General features: G+C 33.1%; 1 protein-coding gene across 7 annotated transcripts in view; it reads right to left on the reverse strand.

Annotated features, from left to right (window-relative positions):
* STXBP5L (syntaxin binding protein 5 like) overlaps nt 1–21,088 on the reverse strand; it is a 243,509-nt gene that overhangs the window by 16,853 nt on the left and 205,568 nt on the right. For all 7 annotated transcript variants that reach the window (XM_036218792.1, XM_036218791.1, XM_036218789.1 and 4 more), the window contains 3 exons: nt 9,407–9,577; nt 7,094–7,333; nt 753–1,110 (listed from right to left, as the gene is read on the reverse strand). In XM_036218792.1, the coding sequence (XP_036074685.1) occupies nt 753–1,110; nt 7,094–7,333; nt 9,407–9,577 (769 nt within the window). The remainder of the gene's footprint in view (nt 1–752; nt 1,111–7,093; nt 7,334–9,406; nt 9,578–21,088) is intronic.

Consider the following 21,088-nt stretch of genomic DNA (forward strand, 5'->3'; position numbering starts at 1 on the left):
AGTCTGAGGAGGTTATACACTGATGGAAATGTGGATTGGGTCCAGTTCGCATGGCTCATCTGAATTGAGATGTTCTGTAAGTGTAAATTATATACTGGATTTCAAAGACTTTGTATGAAAAAATATTAAAATGTTTATGTTAAGGCATTTCAAGTAAGTAAGCTCCTCAGGATATGAGTCTAAAACAAACCCAGTTAAACATCCATGATAGATTCAGTCTAATTAATGAGAAGAGGTTATTCATATATGTAAAATGGAGGATGCAAATAATACTTTATTTTCTGTGTCCTAGAGAAGCTGTAAGGATCAAATTAAATTCTATATGTCAAATTCTTGTATGTGCTTTGAAACATAGTAAAAGTAACACTTCATTTCTTTTCCTCGTAATTTATTCATCTTTAAACTTCTAGTGCTTAGAATAGCTTCTGGGAGATAACATTTGCTCAATAGATGTTTGCTGAATGAATGTGTGAATGACTAGAAAATCGTTCTTTCCTTAGATTCTTTAGTGTCATTAAGGTAAATATATTTCATTCAAAATGCAAAGAATTTTTAGCAAAAAAAAAAAAACCCATCAACAAAAACAAAACAAAAATTCAAATCATTGAACAATAAAACATTCATAAACATAATGAAACAATGATCTCAGGTTGCTTCTCGATAACATCTTGCACTTTACACATATACTTTTCATAATTGTACCTTGTTGGCACTGTTGTGATTACCAAATAATTTATAAAGAAGGCAAATACCTCATTATCATGATATGCCCATTGGCACAAAAGCACGCCAGACAAGCACTGTTACACATGACTACCACATTTGCTTGCAGTATAAAAGATGTCTCAGTGATGTTATGAACATAAAGGCAAGTCTGAGAAGGCAGTGAGAAGACTTTGGCTTGTTTTTCTGAGCAGATTATTGTATACTGATGATCTATTTCTTGGGATGGAGAGGGGCAGTTCATGACCAGTTTCCTTCTCCAAGATTTTTCATTTTCATCTATGTTGTTTGGATCCCTCCAAACTTCATATGGCGGTTGCATTAATCCACCAGTTTGATCCATACAGGAGAATGTTAGTACAGCTCCTTTCAATGAGAGGAATGTACCTATAAAAACAATTTCATATCACTGGCACATGAAATTCTTTCTAAAACAGCTGTTATCATCATATATGGGCAATAAGCATTTTATATAATAATAATTTACATCTACAGTATCATAATATTGCAATAATAGACATAAATCAGTAGTTTTGTGAGTGCATCAGTTGCAATAACTTGAAATCATAAAATGTTCTAAAAGGAGCCTAAAACATCAACTTGTCAAACCCTTTCATTATATGAATAAGAAAATGAAGACCCATGAATATGAGACTTGGGCCAGGTCACATAGCAAGTTTGCAGCTAAGCCTGGACTAGAACTTAGGTTTCCTGAATCATGATCCAGTGGTCTTTCTTTATACTGTATAGTGCTTCTTAAAATTCTTTTTTAAAAAGCATTTTAGAAAATATATAATTTTTATTTATTAAAATAACTTGGACTGAAAAAATAATCATGCTACCTGATTCCATTTCCTTCTTTCATAAACTCATTTGCTAGCAAATACTTTTTTCTTCTTCTGAAATTGAACACTCAGAATAAATTTCTTGAAATTTTAACATCTAGAGTTTATGCTAACAATTTGGATTATATGGGGAAAAAATCAAACTACCTTTATCTCTTACGCAGGCTAATGCATCTTTATATAGGAAAGAGGTTTACTTACCTGGATTCTCCAAGTTTGAATATCCATGCCGGATTACTATCTATGGGTGATTTTTACTAGGATACTATAAAGCTTAGGAGCATAATTTAGAATAGATTGACCTTTGGACATTTCCAGACTCTCTTAAGCAATTCCCTAGCAGTCTCTTTCCTTTGTCCTTTGACATGTAGAGAGAGTAAGAGGATTAATAGAACTGATACCGCTCAAGAGTATACGTATGACAGAGACATGAAAAGGGAAAGGGTGATTTTAAAAATACATTCCACTTAGTAGTTTATCTATAACTTAAAATACTTAAAATTTATCAAGTTCAAAATAACATGTTGAGACGATTTAACATCTCAATTGTGGTTCTAAACTCACTTTAAAACTAGAATTAGTAGCCTATGAATGTCCCCCTAGGATAACTGAAGAAGACTAGAGAATAGGGGTTTAGGTGCTTCATTCTGAGGATCAAGGTATAAAAGACCAGCAATCCCAACATCCCATGAAGAAAAAATAATACCAAAAGCTATGGCAAATTATTTAATTAGAATTCTTCTAGAATTGATCATTCTGTAAGACCACATTTCATAACTACCTGCTGCCTCAATTTAGAAATAGCCTAAAGTAGGTTAAAAAGATAAGAAATCTACATTTTTGAAGCCATTTTACTTATACCTAATGTTTGCAAGCTGTCAGTATCAAAATGACAATTTCTCAATAAGCTGCCCTTGCCAAAACAGCTGCTTGGTTTCCTAATTTGTGATCAAAAAAGGCTTTTCATATTCTGTTTATAAGGTTTATATAAGGTTTTAAGTTTTCCCAACTATTATTAATATTTATAACTGTCTTTAATCTAATTTGACTTAATAAAAACTTAAGTTCAAATTACAAATAGGTACTATTTCAGAAATGAGCTTCATTACAAAGCAAGCTAAAATTTAAGGACTTCTATAATAAAATCTTAATTCAGTCTACAGTAAATAATTGATGACACAATTAATTAAGACTTTCCTCTTTAAAGGAGGGCTCACTGGTTAGAAGTGTACATTATTCCAGCTTTCCAAATAACCAACCCTCCCCACTACACCCTTCATTCAATCAACAAATACTTATTGAGGGCTTACTATATGTTCTAGGCTCTGTTTTAGGCACAGAGGATATAATAGTGAATAAAACAGACAAAATTCCCACCTCATAGAACTTACTTTCTATGATAGAAACAGATAATATATGATAAATAAGTATATATATATATATATATATATATATATGTGATATTAGGTAGTAAATACTAAGAAAAAAATAAAGCAGGAAAGGGACAGGAACTCTTGGGAAAAGATATGATTAAATTTTAAATAGAGTATAAATTGTTATGAATTAAATGTTTGTGCCTCTTCCCTCCCCCAGTGTGGATGTATTTGGAAATGGGACCTCTAAGAAAATTAGGTTAAATGAGATCATGATTGTGGGACCCTAATCTCATAGAATGTGTCCTTATAACAAGAAATGCCAGAGAGCTATCTCTCCCTCTCTATGGGGACACAGGAGAAAGGCCTATAAACACATAGTGAGAGGGCAACTGTCTGTAACTCAAGGATACAGCTCTCACCAGATATCAAAACTGCTGGAACATTGATTTAGGACTTCCAGTCTCCACAAGTGTGAGAAAATAAATTTCTGTTGTTTTAGACACCTACCATGTGCCATTTTGTTATGGCAGGCTGAGCAGACTAGTACAGAAGAGAAGCAACATACTGTGAGAATTACGGCTCAGGAAACCAGCACAAAGTACTGGTATTTTGATTACTGTGATTACCCTTTATCTATGACGCAAGAGTCCTTGAAACTGGCTACTTAATTAGCTTGCAAATAAAGTAAAATCTCAAACTTACAAATCTTGACTTTTTAGGGCAGAGAAGGGCAAATTCATAAGAGATAAGATCGGAGAGATAATATGAAACCAGGTCATGTAGGTTCTTGCAGGACACAGAAAGACAGACTACCGAGTTTAAGGTGACAGGATTTTGAGAATAGAATGATATAATCTAATTTTCATTTAATAGGATCAGTCTTCCTGCTGGGTATGTCCTATAGGGAGTGAAAGTGGAAAGAAAAGCAAGTAGTTAAAAGGTCAGTACAATGATCCAGGTGACAAATGGATACGGACTTACTCGAACCAGGTGGTAACTGTAGGGGTGGTGAGAAATTATCAGAACCTGAGTATATTATAAAGGTCAAGCCAACAGAATTTGCTAATAAATTGGATTTAGAGTGTGAAAGAAACATAGTGGTCAGGGATGATTCTGTTTTTGATTTGAGAAATTAGAAGGCTGAAATTGTCATTAATAGATGTGAGAAAGACAATAGAGAAAGGAAGGGACAATCAGGAACTCAGTTTTGGACATAATAAGTTTGAGATGCTTATTAGATATCCAAATGGATGTTAAATAACTGGATATCTATGTCAGGAAATTGGGACTATGTCCAACTATAAATAGAAATATATAGCCATCGGATTATAAATGGCATTTAAGGTCATGAGACTGGTTGATTTAAACCAAGGCTTGACTATAAGTAGAAAACAAAAGGTTCAAAGAGTTAGTCTTTGGGCATTCTGATATTTTAAGTCCAGTGAAATGAGGAGGAACCAGCAAAGGGGACTGGGAAGGAATAGTTAGAAATGTAGGAAGAAAACTAGGTAAGTAAAGTGTTCTGGAATTCAAGTGAAGTGTTTTAAGGTAGAGACAATGGTAAACTGTGTATTATGTTGCTGATACGTCAAGTAAGATGTGTTCTGATAACTGACCAGTGGATTTAGCAATGAGGTCAGTGGTGACCTCTGCAGAGGTTTTTGTTGATTGATGTGGGAGAAAACTTGTTTAGAATGGACTTAGAAAATGGGAGAATAAAATTAGAAATAGTGAATATAACACAACTATTTCAAGGAATTTTGCATTAAAGAAGTGAAATGGGTCATTATGAAGGAAGGTTTTCTCTTTTTAATGAAATAATTAACAGCATGTTTATATGCTGGTTTAGTAGAGCTATTTATTAGGATTATATAATTGTATTTTACTATATGACAGTATAATTAGAATTATAAAAAGGAAATAAGAACAATTGCTGGATTTAGTTTCTTGAGTAAGTGAAAGAAGGCAGAATCTAGTTGGTCAAGTTAGGAGTTTACACGGCTTAGTCATAATAATAGAGAATATAGAAACCATGGGGATAAAGGCAGATATATTGGTAGATGTGGTGGTGGCAGCTGTTGAAGTTCTTATCTAATTGTTTCAATTTTCTCTGTAAAAGAGGACACATGGTTATTAGCTGAGGTTGAGAACAGTTGAGAAGATATTAGAGCTTTGAGGAGAGTGGAGAAAAATGCAATTGTTCAAGAGGATGGGAGAGAGGATGAGATAAATGTAGTATGATAACCCAGCAACACAGAAGCCCACTTGAGGTTATTGATGATCTATTTCAAAATGAGACTGTTGTACATGTGGTTATATAGTTTTCCCCAGCCATATTCAGTTATACAGATATAGAAATAAAGTACATAGAATTAAATTTAACCAGGATTGTGATAATGCTGAATATGCATGCGTGATATTGTGATTTAAAATAAATATATATTTGTTTTTTATCCCTGGTTCCCGCCACAGAACTCCTAAAGCTCTTGGATTGGCCAGCGATGAGAGCAACGCAGGTGCCTTTAGTTATGTTAATGAGGTGACTTTTTGACCTCGCCTAAGGTTGGGGGCTGGTTGTCAGGAACCAGCTACCTGATTAGTGAATTGGCATGGGGGTGAGGGCTGCAGATTGAGTTAGTCAGCAATGGTCAATTATTTAATCAATTATGCATATGTAATGTCTCTATAAAAACCCCAAAGGAGGGGGTTTGGAGAGCTTCTAGATCGGTGAACAGGTTAAGGTGCTGGGAGAATGACGTTTCTGGAGAGGGCATGGAAGCTCTGCGTCCCTTCTCACATACTTTGCTCTCAAATCTCTTCCATCTGGATGTTCATCTGTGTTCTTTCATAACAGATTGGAAACAGTAAGTAAACAGTTTTTCTGAGTTCCGTGCGCCAAGGTAACAATCGAACCCAAGGTTGGGATCGTGGGAACCTCAGATTTCTAGCCGATGGTTCTGAAGCACAGGTAACAACCTAGACTTGTGATTGGTGTCTGAAGGGACTGAAAGGACAGTCTGTGGGGCTGAGCCCTTAACCTGTGTAATATGGTGCTATCTCCAGGTAATAGTGTCAGAATTGAGTTAAATTGTCAGACACCTAGCCAGTGTTGCAGAGAATTGTATGTTGTGAGGAAACAATCTACACACATCTGGTGTCAGAAGTGTTGTGAGTGTGGTGGTAGTGTGAAAGTAATGGAGACACAAGAGAAACACACAGAAGGAGGGACTGGATTTTCCCCTATACAGAAGAAAAGAATTGTAGGATTTTCCATATCAGCATGTAAAGTTGCATGTATGTGGTCAGAATCACCTGGGAGCTTGTTAAAAATGCAAATCCTGACTCCAGCCCAGACCTAGTGAATTAGAAACTCTGGGAATGAGGCCCAATAATCTTCATTGTATCAAACCCTCCAAGCGATTCTGATGCAGGCTACATTGATAGCTACTAGAATGGATAATCTCTAGATGCTTTCCCATTCTAAAATTCAATGATTTAGTGCATTTCAAATTTCTATATCATTGATTAGAATTCGTTGTCAAGATAATCAAGATAAATTCATATGAAAAGATTTCTTAAAGAGAAATAAGTTTTTCTCAAGAGGTTTTTGATTATTAATTCAACTCCTTATTAGTTATCTGTTCAGACTTTATTTCATCATTCTGTCTTAGTTGGTTATATATTTCTAGGAAGTTATTCATTTCTTCTAGGTTATCCAGTTTGTAGGCATATAATTTTTCATAGTAGTTTCTTATAATCTTATGTAGAATCATTTGTAATGGCTCATCTTTCATTTCTGATTTTATTTATGAATCGTCTCTCATTTCTTCTTAGTCTAGCTAAAGATTTGTCAGTTGGTTCGTTTAGAATATAATGCACTTTATGAGCTGAATTATTTCTCCCCCAAATTCATATGTTAAAGATCTAAATCTCAGTATCTCAGAATGTGACTGTTTTTGAGATAGAGGCTTTAAAGAGGTAATTAAATTAAAATGTTGAAATAGTACATGACTTGGGAAATTCTCAGTTTCTATTACACAGAATACTTATACTCCTAATCTTTGCTCCAGATCAATACAAATTAATGTTTTACAATGTTTTATCTAAATCTTAAAAAGTTGCAATGAAGGAAGAAAGAGAAACTCTTACCACTAGGCAGTACCATGACTGGCTCTGTGAATCTTTGTTCATCTGCTAAAGGCAAGTTCAGGGGGAGGATTAACACCATTCCCAAACTTGTTCCAACCAACAAACAAGGGGAGATGGTGGAGTCATTTTTCCGAGCAAAGGACTCCATGAAGTATAGTGCTGTAATTGCTTCTTTAGAATCTTTGTCAATACTGGAGATGCTAGAGCTTCTAGAACGATTATAGGAATTTTCTCGGTTTTCTATGGAAATTTAAAAAAGCAAATTAAATGTTAATGTATTTCGAGAAAAAAAAATAAAGTCAGACTTAGTACGTGACAACCAAAATTAGTAGTGGGAAGTAGAATCTGATTCTTTGTTAGGTGATCTGGAAGGCAGCTTATCCAGTTTACCGGTTTATTTTGAAGATGGAGACTGAAGTTAAGAAGTGTAAATCATAAACCTAGGCAGAGATGGAACTAGAACTTGACTCTCCAGAGTTCTAGTTCACTATGTTTTTCTCTATATATTACTTCACAAATTAGTTGAAATTATCTAATCTAAAAAAAAAATAGTCCAAAAAAATTAAGGTTATAAGAATTTCTGGTACCATTTTAATTATGCTTCCCTCCTATCTCTCAATTATTGGAAATATGTCTAATGATTTTTTTTTGGCAATTTTCACTTACAACATTGTGGCTACTAACCTGAAGAGTCACAAATGTTCTGTGGCGAATACATTCCCTACCACGATTTTTGGTTTTGCTATATCTGGAGTAATAGTTGTAAAAACTGAACTATTTACAAAGACCAAAGAGCTACTGTTATCTCCCTGAACTCGTTTCAAGCTTGACTACCCTGATACAAATTCAGTCCTAACTATGTAGGGCCAAATGAGGAGACATAGACAATACCATCCCATTGACAGTGGTTATCTTCCATAGAGGGCTTCAGCCCACTTAAAGGAAGCAGGATGGTTTTAGGTTCTCCTGGTCATCAACACTTAGATGTGTGAACACTCCAGTAAGCATAAACTCACCACCTCAGTTAAATGGTATTAGGAGGTTGTTCTTACAGTCACTCCAGAGTTCATGTTCCTCATATTCTTCTTTCTACTTACTTACTCTCCTTTCTTTCTTGATAGGTAGAAATGTGACTTGTTTTTGTAAAAAGAGACAAATATAAATTCCTCAAACTATCCTTTTTCTAGAAAACAAAATATAGTATTCTTAATTTCTTCCCTTCTATCCCTCAGCAAGTTTATAACATAATTATAACAGAATTTAGAGATAAGAGTAAGCTTGGATATAATCTATATTTTATAGATTTGGAGATGGAAACAGAGTTAAGTATTCTTCCCAGAATCCAGCACAAGTTAGAGACAGAAATATCTAAAACTCAAAATTCTCAACTCTCAATACAGTGATTGAGTGCTACTTTTATAACATTTATATTTTGCTTCTAAAGATTCCTAGCTAATATATCCCCCAATTTTTTATTCATGATTCATCAACATTCCATGTTGTTACTCATAGATACTTGTGATAGAGATAAAATCTGCATGTCCATGGACCAAATTTAGTATGGCATAACATTAAAGAAACAATAACAACTAAAAAAAATTTATTTTAAAAATTTGAATAATATCATTACTATCCAAGTTTTAGAAGGTGGTAAATTACCATATACCATCAAATTACCCTAGCAAATCTTTATAAGATTTTTTTTTTCTTTCTCCCCAAAGTTTATCAGCAAAACAATAGCAGCACAGTTACAAGATTTTCCCCTTTTCTCCCTCTCTAAAAATTTTTGGTCTTCTGGCTCTTGTACTTTTCTCCCTGCCTCCACACTAATTCCATAAATAAGCAAATAATCTTTAAAAACATATGAAGATGAAAATTGCAAACTTTATGATTCAATATCATGCTTTTTTTCTTGGTAACATGACTTGACACTTGAGGAAATTAAGGTTGCAAGACATTAAATAACTATTTACAAATAGATACTAAGAGGCTTCCCACTGGGATGGATAGAAATTCTCAATTATTACTGGGAATATACACAACAGATTAAGACATACTCCTTTGTAGAGAAGAGGTGGGAACTTACCAAAAAGCAGAGCCATTCTGGTATTAGAGATGAAGAAGAGGTGTAGTGAGAAATGGATTTGGAGTTATGGCCACAGCCCAACCAGGCTTTCAGTTATTTATTGCCTAAAGTTGTCTGTAGTTTCTTGTGTCTTTTGCACATGTCCTCCATCCCTTGTCCTTCAGCTCACATAACTATGGCATATCAAATTATAACTGGATTCACAAAAACTTGTATGTTTAACCTACCTTCTGTTGTAACTGGTAAAGAAATTTCCATGCAAGCAGCTGACTGTGCTTTTCGAAATGGTGGTCTTCCCGGACCCCAGCGATTTACTTTTGAAACATCAGCACTAGAAAGACGTTTTCCAGAACCGCAGCTCTGAGAAGTTGGACTTGTGCAGTGCCCATTTACATGATCTGTACCAAGAAGAAGGCAGCATAAATATCATAATTAATCCTAATAACAAGGAATCCAAGTGTGTAGATTAATAAATGAAGAAAAGTGAGAATTCCTTTTTTTTTCAAAACGTAAAGATGGCTTAGTCCTTGTTATTTTAAAATTTAGCCAATCTCAGTAGCTAGCCAAAAATTTCATATTTATTAAATATAAGATTTAAAAATCTGACTAGTTAACATAGTTTAATCTTCTATTTCTTCACTATTCTACCATTTAATGGCAATACAAAATTGGTTATACTACTGAACTTTCTTTTGAATGATTAAAGTAAACATTTATATAAGTTTTGGAAGTACTTCAAGTACTTGGAGAGTAAGATATATAGAATGAAATAGTCTTACTGCACAGCTGAGAATGGTATGTAAGAATACTGACTCTAGAGCTAGACTGCCTGTGCTCAAATCCAAATTCTACCTCTTACTAGTTTTACCAATTACTGAAGTCTTCATGCTTTAGTTTTCTCTTCTGTAAATTGGGAATATACTTATCTGCCTCATGGGCTATTTGTGATAAAACCTGTCGCATGCCGGAACACTTCCTGGTATATGGAAAACTCTGAATAAAAATTATTGTCGTTCTCATTCCAGAGTATTAAAACTGCTCATGTTTAAGACAGTAATTTGTGTAGAGCTTGTGAGTTTAGCTCTGTTTTGATATAACTTAAAAACTTTGAAATAATTGCACAAAAATATCTTATTTTTCTTAATGCTAAAAAATATTTGAAATATTAGTTCTGCAATATTCAAAATTTTAATCCATTTTAAATATTCTTCTTTGGTCATTCAAAGGACCATAGAATTAAATGGAGAATTCATGTTTAATATCCATGTTGGATATAGAGAACTGGCACTAAGTGTCCACCCCATTACAGCCTTATGTATTGTAGAGTTTCAAAACATAATTGAACATTTCCTAGATTCCCTTGCAGCTCATGCAAGGATGAGAATTAGGTTTCACTATTTATATGAACTAGTGTGTTTTATTTTTAGAATGAGAGTTAACATTTATCGAATACTTAAATGCCAGGCATTTCATACACATTATTCATTTAATCTTCGTAACAACCCTGCAAGGTAGGTGCTTTTATTATCCTGATTTTGTAGATGAAACTGAAGGTCAGGAAAAAGATTCAGAAAATTGTTCAGTATTACATAAGTAGTATGTATGGAGGCAGGACTCTAATTTAGATTTTCTTATTAAGTATCTCTGTGCTTTAAAACTAGGCTACAGGGTCACATAAAATATTTTGTAGAGTTTAACAGTGGCTTGTGTGATGCACATTGAGATCCAAGCCCTTTAGGGTCAGTCATCTTCCATACTAACATAGATCTCAGAAATCCCAAATTTCCCAGGTGGAAAGACAGAAATACCCCATGAGTTAGCCATAGGAAACCTGAAGTCAAGAGCTCTACCCTTCCTTCACTATCAAATCTAGTCTTATAAATAGGAAGAACTTAGGAGTCCAACAGCTGGAACTAACAAGGACTTAGAATGAATTAGAAAATAGCAACTCTTTTGGGGATATAAACTGCAAAAATGATCCTCCCTCTAGGTACATCAATTAGGACAAGTTGCTCCTTAGATATGATGCCTCGTTCTGTGGTTTACTACTGTCCAGAGGAATGTGGGGTGAATTCATAGCCTTCTTAGCCAGGTGCAAGAGTATATGGCAGACCCTGAAAATAGTAAAATTTGTTCACTTAGCCGGGACCCGTTGCACTTCTAAGCCAAAGCCCCTGCCTAGCTATTAACATCTCTTGTTGGCTGTTACATGGGAATTTTGTTTCATTTCAGCTCATAATAAGGCAGTATCAATTATTAGATTACTCAACATGCTAGTCTTCCCCCTAGCCATTATCTGCTATAGTGACCAAATTTTCCAGGCTCTCATGTTTGAGTTGCAAGGTCCAGCTGATATTACCCTTCATGAGCAGCCCAGAGTTTTGCGTCGTATGTTTGTTTTCAACAGGGAGAATTAACTTAGAGGATTGATTTTTGTACTTAAATTTTAAAAATATATTGCAGTGTATTTGCTTTCTTTAAAACGTTTTTTTTTTCTTACCATGCTAAATATTCAAGATAAGAATTGTTATAAAACTTTTAGAAAAAAAAATTTCATCCTAGCCCAAAGAGTCATTCCAGAAATTATGATAAAGCAATAATGTTAAATATAAAAGGTAAATGAAACCTCTATTGATAAAATTATGCACTGTTGTCTTAGTTATTATAGAAAAAAATGGAAATTAGCTACCCTTTAAAATTGAGCATAAAATTTTAGGTAAATTGTAGTATATAATCACATAAGAGTATTATAACCTTTAAAAATGTTTCTGAAATGCTTGTCGAAACGTAAAATATCTGTGATGTGTTTTGGTTAGCTCTTGTTGCATAAAAAAGCAAAACAAAGACTCCAAATGTTAATGATGTAAAATAACAATCATTTGACTATGTTCACAGATTCTGTGGGCCATGATTAAGCATGCTAAGGCAAGGTGGGGATATTATATCTATAGTGTCTGGGGCCTTAGCTGGGAATGCTCGAATGGCTAGGGGGTTTGGAATCCTTTGGAGTTTTCTTTACTCACAAGCCTGAGCTAGAATGGTGCAAAGACTGAGTTCAGCTGGGACTGTCAATGGGGGCTTCTTTAGGAGGCTTGGGCTTGCTCGTTGCATGGTGATCTTTTTTACATAGTGGCTTAGGGCTTCAAAAGGGCTGGCAATTAATTTGAAAATTGGATGGAAGCCATATTTCTGCTGCTTGTGTTATTGCAATGGAGACTGCTTTGTTCTGAAAATAACATTCCAGTTTCCAATCACAAGCTTTTTGCATGTCAAGGGGCAGTTGTAGTAGATTCCTGATCTTATAACAATATGTTCTTCAGTTTGAAAGTCATACCTATAGGCCAAGCTTAGAATTTACTTCTCCAATCTTTCAGTGATTTGATAAATACCTAGTTTCTTGTATTAAATCACTTTCTACATAACATAACTAGAATGGTTCTGTTCCTACAACTGCTCCCTGATTACAGTGGTGCATTAGCCCAGGTGTAGAGAAAATTCAACATTCTGAAAAATTCAATCTTAAAACAATAAACAGATTAAAGCAAAAGGGAAATTTTTATTTTACAAAAAGATTCCCGAATATTAAAAATTTACAAGCTTCTTTAAATTAGCTGATTCTCTTCTGCCTTTAAATCAAGATTTGATTGAGTGCATTTATTTGATTTACTTTATTTAAGATACAACAATGATTTACTGACACAGGGCTTATTGAATACAAATGAAATTATTTTTAACATAGCCCTTGCCAAAGCTTTATAGAAGAATATAAATATTTAATTTAATACTTCATAAACTATCTGTGTTAAACTTTTTAATATATCATACAATTCCTAGAAAGTGAAGAGTAGTATTATGCAAGTTGATTTGTTGATTGATTTAATGTTGGTCGTTTGCTTTATTTAAGCAGGAAAAGAATTTATTAAAGGATGTTAGGTGGCTCAAAATCTCAGGAAGAATCTGTAAGATATACTCTGAAGCTTTACAGCCAAAAACAATGCCCCACTACGATGGGTTGAGTTCATTTTAGTTAAGAGACTATTTTGTCAGTGGCTTGGCATTAGTGATGCTGAGTCCTAAATACTAGGAGCTGCGCTGCTGCAAGCCTGGTACAGCAGGACATCTCTGCCATCAGACACCAAACTGAGGTTTATGTACTTTTTAATTTGTCTATATTTGTGTTTTTGACTGTCAAACAAGGAATAGATTCTATCATACTTCTATTTTTTTGCTGACACTTTCGAGGTTTTTAAACTCTTATTATTTTCTTAAGTTTATTAGGTTCAAGTATACATTACATTGGTTAGACATTTATATAGTTTATGAAACGATCCCCTTAATTGCTCTTTCTCTCCTCTGGCCCTCCACACCTAGCCATTACATTAATGCTGACTGCATTCCCTGTGTCATGCTCCCCAACCCCGTGACCATCTACCAACTACTAATTTGTACTCCTTTAACCCTTCACTCCATTCTCCCAGCCCACCAGCCCTTCTCTCCTCTGGCCATCACCAGACTGCCTTCTATATTTGTGAGTCTATTTTTGATTATTTTGTTCTTTTTGTTCCTTAGATTCTATATATGAGTGAAATCATATGATATTTATCTTTCTCTGACTTATTTCACTCAGTATGATAACCTCTAGGTCTATCCATGTCATTGCAAATGGTAGGATTTAATTTTTTTCAATGGCCAAGTAATATTCCATTGTATATATGAACCATAATTTTTTATCCAATTATCTATTGATGGGCATTTATGTTGCTTCCATATCTTGGCTATTGTAAATTGTGCTGCCATGAACATAGGGGTGCACAGATCTTTATGAATTATTATTTTGGTTTCCTTTAGATAAATACCCAGAAGTACAATTGCTAGGTCAAAAGGTATATTCATGTTTAATTTTTTGAGAAACCTCCAGATTGTACCAAATTGCAAATCCACCAACAGTACATGAGGGTTCCCTTTTCTCCACATTTTCAACAACACTTGTCGTTTTTTGATTTATTAATGTTAGCTGCTCTGACAGGTACGAGGTGATATCTCACCGTGGTTTTGTATTTCTCTGATGATTAGTGACTTTGAGCATCTTTTTCATATGTCTATCAGCCATCTGTATTTCCTTTTTGGAGAAATATCTATTTCAGTCTTCTGCCTGTTTTTTAAATGGATTGTTTTTTTTTCTTGTTGAGTTGTATGAGTTCTTTATATATTTTAGATATTAACCTCGTAACAGATTTGTTATATGCAAATATCTTCTCTCATTCAGTCAGTTGTCTTTTTGTTATATTGATGGTTTCCTTTGTTGTGCAGAACCTTTTTAGTTTGATGTCCATTCCATTTGTTTTTTTCATTTGGTTCCCTTGCCTGAGGAGATATGTCTGAAAAACAATTACTAGTAGCAATATCAGATTATTGCCTATGTTTTCTTCTAGAAGTTTTATGGTTTTGGGTCTTACATTTAAGTCTTTAATCCATTTTGAATCTCTTTTTACATAAAGTGTAAGAAAATGATCCAGTTTCTTTTTCTTTTTCTTTTTTTTTTTTTTTTTGCATGTATCTGTCCAATTTTCCCAGCATCATTTAGAGAAAAACTATCTTTACTCATTGTATATTCTTGCCTCTTTTGTCATATATTAACTGAGCATATAGGTGTGGATTTATTTCTGGGCTCTCTATTCTGTTCCATTGATCAATATATCTATTTTTATGCCGGTGCAATGTTGTTTTGATTACTGTAGGCTCGTAAGTATAGTTCGATAACAGGTACTATGATACCTCCAACTTTGTTCTTTTCCAAGATTGTCGTAGCTATTTGGGGTCTTTTATGGTTTCAAATAAAGTTTAGGATTATTTGTTCTAGACTTCTGAATATTAATTTTGTATCCCGCTACATTAATGAATTCACTGATCATTTCTAACAGTTGTTCTGTGGAATCTTTAAGGTTCTCTATAGTATCATGTCATCTGCAAATAATGAGAGTTTTACACTTTTCCAATTTGGATACCTTTTATTTCTCTTTCTTGTCTTATGCTGTGCTAAGATTTCCAATACAATGTTGAACAGGAGTGGCGAATGTGGGCATTTTTAACTCTTATTTATAGGGCATTTTTTTTTTTTTTTGAAGAATTTTAAGCTGAAGACCTAATGGGACTGACACAGACTTCCCCTTGAAGTCAGCTTAATTTTCATTCCAGGTTTTAATTTGATTCTTCTATAGTAAAGTTTTCATGGCCATGATTTTGTTGTCCAAGCTAAAATGCTTTGAATGAGACAGGTTTACATATTCTGAATTTAATGTTTAGTCTCTGAAATCCGAAGTTTCAAAGAGCTTTATTTCTCTCTTCCTCTTTATTTCTCAATTTCTCATTTTTTTTTCAAGTTTAATTTCTATTGTATTTAAATATCTATTTAAATGAATTTAAAAAAAGTGTTTGGGACCAAATTTATAGTCTTCAGGATAATAATCTCTAATGCCTTAGACTTTGTCACTGATGCATAAAATGTTTTAACTTTGAATAACAATTATTGAATTTTAAAACTTCAGCTTCATTGAGGTACAATTAACATGTGAAATTGTAAGATATTTAAAGTATACATTGTGGTAATTTGATGTATGCGTACATTGTGAAATAATTCCCACCATCTAGTTAATGAACAAATCTATACTTCATGCATCTATTTATCTTTTTTGTGTGTGAAAACATTTAAGTTCTACTCTATTAGCAAGTTTCAATTATACATTACAATGTTAACTACAGTCACCATGTTATATATCTGATCCTCAGAATTTATTCATCTTATAACTGAAAGTTTTATACCTTTTTACTAACCTCCCCCTATTTTCTCCACCTCTAGTCTCTGGCAACCACTTTTCTATTGTTTCTATGAGTTTGATGTTTATTTTTAGATTCCACATTGCAGCATTTGTCTTTTTTGTCTAGTTTACTTTACTTTTCATAATGCCCTCAAGGTCCATCTGTGCTGGTGCAAATGGCAAGATTTCCATCTTTCTCATGGCTGAATAATCTTTTATATATTATCCATTGCATGCAAATATATACATATATACATATGTGTGTGTGTATATACATATATATATGTGTATATACACACACACATATATGTATAATCTCCATCTATTGATGGACATGTACACTTAGGTTGTTTCCATAACTTAGCTATTGTGAAAAATGTTGAAATGAACATGGGAATCTGATGTCTCTTTGACCTCCTGTTTTCATTTCCTTTAGATATATACCCAGAAGTGGATTGCTGGATCATATGGTAGCCCTACGTTTTAATTTTTTTTGAGGAACATCTATACCGTTTTCCATAGTGTCTACACCAATTTATATTCCCACCAACAGTGTATAAGAATTCCCTTTTCTCTACCTTCTTACTCACATTTAATTTTTTTTTTTTGATGATACCTGTTCTAACAGGTGTGAGGTGATATCTCATTGTAGTTTTGATTTGCATTTTTTTGATAATTAGTGATGTGGAGTACTTTTCACGTACCTGTTGGCCATTTGTATGTCTTTGGAAAAGTGTGTATTCTGGTTCTCTACCCATTTTTTAATCTGATTGCATTTTTATTATTGGGTTGTATGATTTCTTTATATATTTTGGATATTAAATTGTATGAGTTCTTTATATATTTTTATATATTTTAGATATTAACTTCTTATCAGATATATGATTTGCAAATATTTTCTCCCGTTCTATAAGTTGCCTTTTATTTTGTTGATTTTCTTTGTTGTACAGGAGTCTTTTAGATTGATGTACTCCCACTTGTTTGTTTTTGCTTTTATTTCATCAAATAAATTATTGTCAAGACCAAGGTCAAGGAGCTTGCCTCCTATGTTTTCTAGTTTTGTTTCAGGTCTTATGTTCAAGTCTTCAGTCTATTTTAAGTTGATTGTTGTGTATGGTGTGAAAGTGGTTCATTTTCATTCTTTCACATGTGGCTGGCCAGTTTTTCCCAGCACCATTTACTGAAGAGGCTATCCTTTCCCTATTGCCTATTCTTGACTCTTTTGTTGTTAATTAATTGACTATTTATGTATGGGTTTATTTCTGGGCTCTCTATTCTGTTCCATTGATCTGTGTGTCTGTTTTATTTTAACTAATTAACATTTCAATTAATATTTTAATTATTTTTTATGGTGACATTGGTTAATGAAATCCAATAAGTTTCATCTGTACACTTTAATAGTAAAGCATCTGTGAGTCTGTTTTTCTGCTAATATCATACTGTTTTGATTGCTATAGTTTTGTAATATAATTTGAAAAAAGGAAGAGTGACACCTCCAACTTTGTTCTTGCTCAAGATTGCTTTGGTTTTGGAGGCCTTTTGTAGTTCCATACAATTTTAGGATTTTTTTGTCCTATTTATATGAAAAATGTCATTAGAATTTTGATTTAAATTGCATTAAATCTTTAGATTGCTTTGGGTAGTATGGACATTTTAGTAATATGAATAAGCAATTCGAATACCTTTTATTTCCTTTTCTTGCCTAATGGTTCTGGCTAGGACTTTCAATTGAATCTTAAATAAAAGTAGTGAGAGTGAGCATTTTTGTCTTTATGATCTTGGAGGAAGTGCTTACAGTTTTTCACTGTTGAATATAATGTTACCTGTAGGCTTGTCATATATGGTCTTTATTATGCTAAGAGATGTTCCCTCTATATCCACTTGATATAAATAGATATTAAATTTTGTCAAACACTTTCTATATCTATTAAGATGATCATATAATTTTTGTTAATGTGATGTATCCCATTGATTTGCAGATGTTGAACCATTTTTTTAATCTCTGGTATAAATCCTACTTGATTATAGGATCCTTTTAATGTATTGTTGAATTTGATTTGCTGATATTTTATTGAGGATTTTTGCATCTGTGTTCAGATATATTGGCCTGCAATTTTCTTGTAGTGTCCTTGTCTGGTTTTGGTATCAGGATAATGTTAAAGTCATAAAATGAGTTTGGAAGTGTTCCCTCTTTTATTTGGGGGAAAGAGATTGAGAAGGATTATTATTAATTCTTCTTGGTAGTTTTGGTAGACATCACCAGTGAAACCATCTGGTCTTAGACTTTCATTTGTTGGAAGGTTTTGGGTTACCGATTCAATCTCAATACTAGTAATTGGCGTGTTCAGAATTTCTATTTTTTCATGGTTCAGTCTTGGTACGTTGAATATTTCTAGGAAATTGTCCATTTTTTGTAGGTTGTCCAGTTTGTTGGAGTGTAGTTGTTTATAATAACTTCTTATGATTCTTTGTATTTCTATAGTATCAGTTGTAATGTCTCCTCTATTTTGATTTTATATATTTGAGACTTCTCTCTTGGTGAATCTAGCTAAAGTTTTGCCTATTTTGTTTCTTTTTAGAAAACCATCTTTTACTATCTTTTTAGTCTCTATTTCATTTGTTTCTGCTCTAATTCTTTCTTTCCTTCCTTGTACTAATTTAGAGCTTCATATGTCTTTCTAGTTTGAGGTGTAAAGTTAGGTTGTTTGAAATCTTGTTTCACAATGTAGGCATTTATTGCTATGAACTTCACTCTTAGAACTACTTTTGCTGCATCCCATAAGTTTTGTTATATTGTATTTCAATTTTCATTGTCAAAAGATGTTCTTTAATTTGTTTTTTTAATTTATTCTTTAATTCATTGGTTATTCAGGAGCATGTTGCTTAACCTCCACATATTTGTGACTTTTCCGGCTTTCTTTTTATAATTGATTTCCAGTTTTATATAATTGTGGTTGGAAAAGTCTTGATATGATTTAAATCTTATTAAATTTATTAAGATTTGTTTTGTGGCATAACATATGGTCTATTCTGGAGAATGTTCCATGTGTTGGAGAAGAATATGTATTCTACTGCTTTTGGATGGAATGTTCTATAAATGTCTGTTATGTCCATTGGATCTAATGTGCCCTTTAAGTCCAATGTTTTCTTATTGATTTTTCTATCTGAATGATTCATCCATTGATGAAAGTAGGGTATTGAAATCCCCTACTCTTTGTATTTCTATTTCTCCCTTAAGTCGGTTAATATTTGCTTTACATATTTAGGTGCTCCTATTTTGCGTGCGTGAATGTTTTAATATGTTATATACTCTTGTTGGATTGACCCCTTTATCATTAAATAATGACCTTCTCTGTCTCTTGTGACAATTTTTGATTTAAAGTCTATTTTATGTTAAAAATGTAGCTACCTCTTTTTATTGTTTGTTTACCATTTGCATGGAATATCTTTTTCTATCTCTTCACTTTCAGTCTGATGTGTACTGAACCTGAAAAGAGTTTTTTGGAGGCAGTATATAGTCTTTTAAAAAATATATCCATTTGGCTACTCTTTGTATTTTGTTTTGGAGCCAAATCACACTTAAAGTAACTATGGCTGTTTTGTTAATTTTTTCTGGCTGCTTTGTGATTGCTTTGTTCCTTTCTTCTCTTGTTTTCTTCCTTTGTGATTTGATGCTTTTCTGAAAATGGTATACTTAGATTGCATTTTCCTTTATGTATCTATTATAAGTTTATGGTTTGTGCTTATCATAAGGCTGATATAAAACATTATTTATCTTTTTGTTTATGAAGTTGCTTGAAACTCGATGTATTTTTTGAATATATAACATTGTACAAACATAATACTCTAAGTTGATAACAACTCAAGTTCCAATACATTCTAACACTACATTTTTACTCTCCCTCCACATTTTGTTTCGATGTCACAATTTCATACTTTTATTTTGTGTATCATTAATAAATTATTGTAATTATAGTATTTTTACTACTTGTCTTTTAGCCTTTCTACTAGATTTACAAATAATTTGCCCACCTTCATTACGTTAGATTCTTTTGAATCTTTTTAATTTTTTAATTTTTATTTTTAATTAAGTTTATTGGGGGTAACTTGGTTGGTACAATTATATAATTTTCAAGTGAACATTATAATTTGACATCTGTATATTCTATTGTGTGTTTACCACCCAAGATTCTTCTGAATTTTACTATATATTTTCCTGTTAGTAATTAGCACTCTTTTGTTTCAAATTTTAGAAGTCCATTTATTAATATTTGTAAGTCCAGTTTAGTGGTGATGAACTTCACCTTTTGCTTGTCTGGAAAACTCTTTATCTCTACTTCAATTCTAAAGGACAACTTTGCTGAGTAGAGTATTTTAGGCTGGCAGGGTTTTTCTTCCAGCACTTGGAATATATCATGCCACTCCATTTTGATCTGCAAATTTTCTGCTGAAAATCTACTGACAGTCTTATGGGGGTTTCCTTGTGCAGTATAAGTTTTATTCTTGTTGCTTTTAAGATTCTCTCCTTGTCTTTAACTTTTGACAATTAAGTATCTTCGTATGAGTCTCTCATTTCATTTCAAACTTTCTGGGCTCCTTGGATCTGGATATCTGTTTCCTTCTCCAGATTAGGGAAGTTTTCAGCCCTTATTTCTTCAAATAAATTTTCTTCCCTTTCTTTTTGTTACTCTGGGATCCCCATAATTTAAATATCAGTCCTGTCGATGTTGTTCCATAAGTCACTTAAATTATCTTCACTCTTTCATTCTTCTCTGATTGGATGAAACCCACTACCCTGTCTTCAGGTTTGCTGATTCTTTCTTTTGCTTCATCTGGTCTGCTGTTAAACAACTCTATATTAAATTTCTCTGTGCAGTTATTGTATTCTTTGGGTCTTTCTGTTCAGTCCTTTCTTATATTCTACCTCTTTGTTTAAATGTCTATGCATTGTTCTCCTGACCTCAGTGAATATCTTTACTACCATTATTTTGAATTCTTTATATGGTAAATCATTTATCTCCATTTTATTAAGATCTGTTTCTGGAGTTTCATCTTGTTCTTTTGTTTGAAATATATTCTTGTGTTTCTTCATTT

Source organism: Rousettus aegyptiacus, unplaced genomic scaffold, assembly GCF_014176215.1.
Source record: "Rousettus aegyptiacus isolate mRouAeg1 unplaced genomic scaffold, mRouAeg1.p scaffold_m13_p_4, whole genome shotgun sequence".
Taxonomy (NCBI): domain Eukaryota; kingdom Metazoa; phylum Chordata; class Mammalia; order Chiroptera; family Pteropodidae; genus Rousettus; species Rousettus aegyptiacus.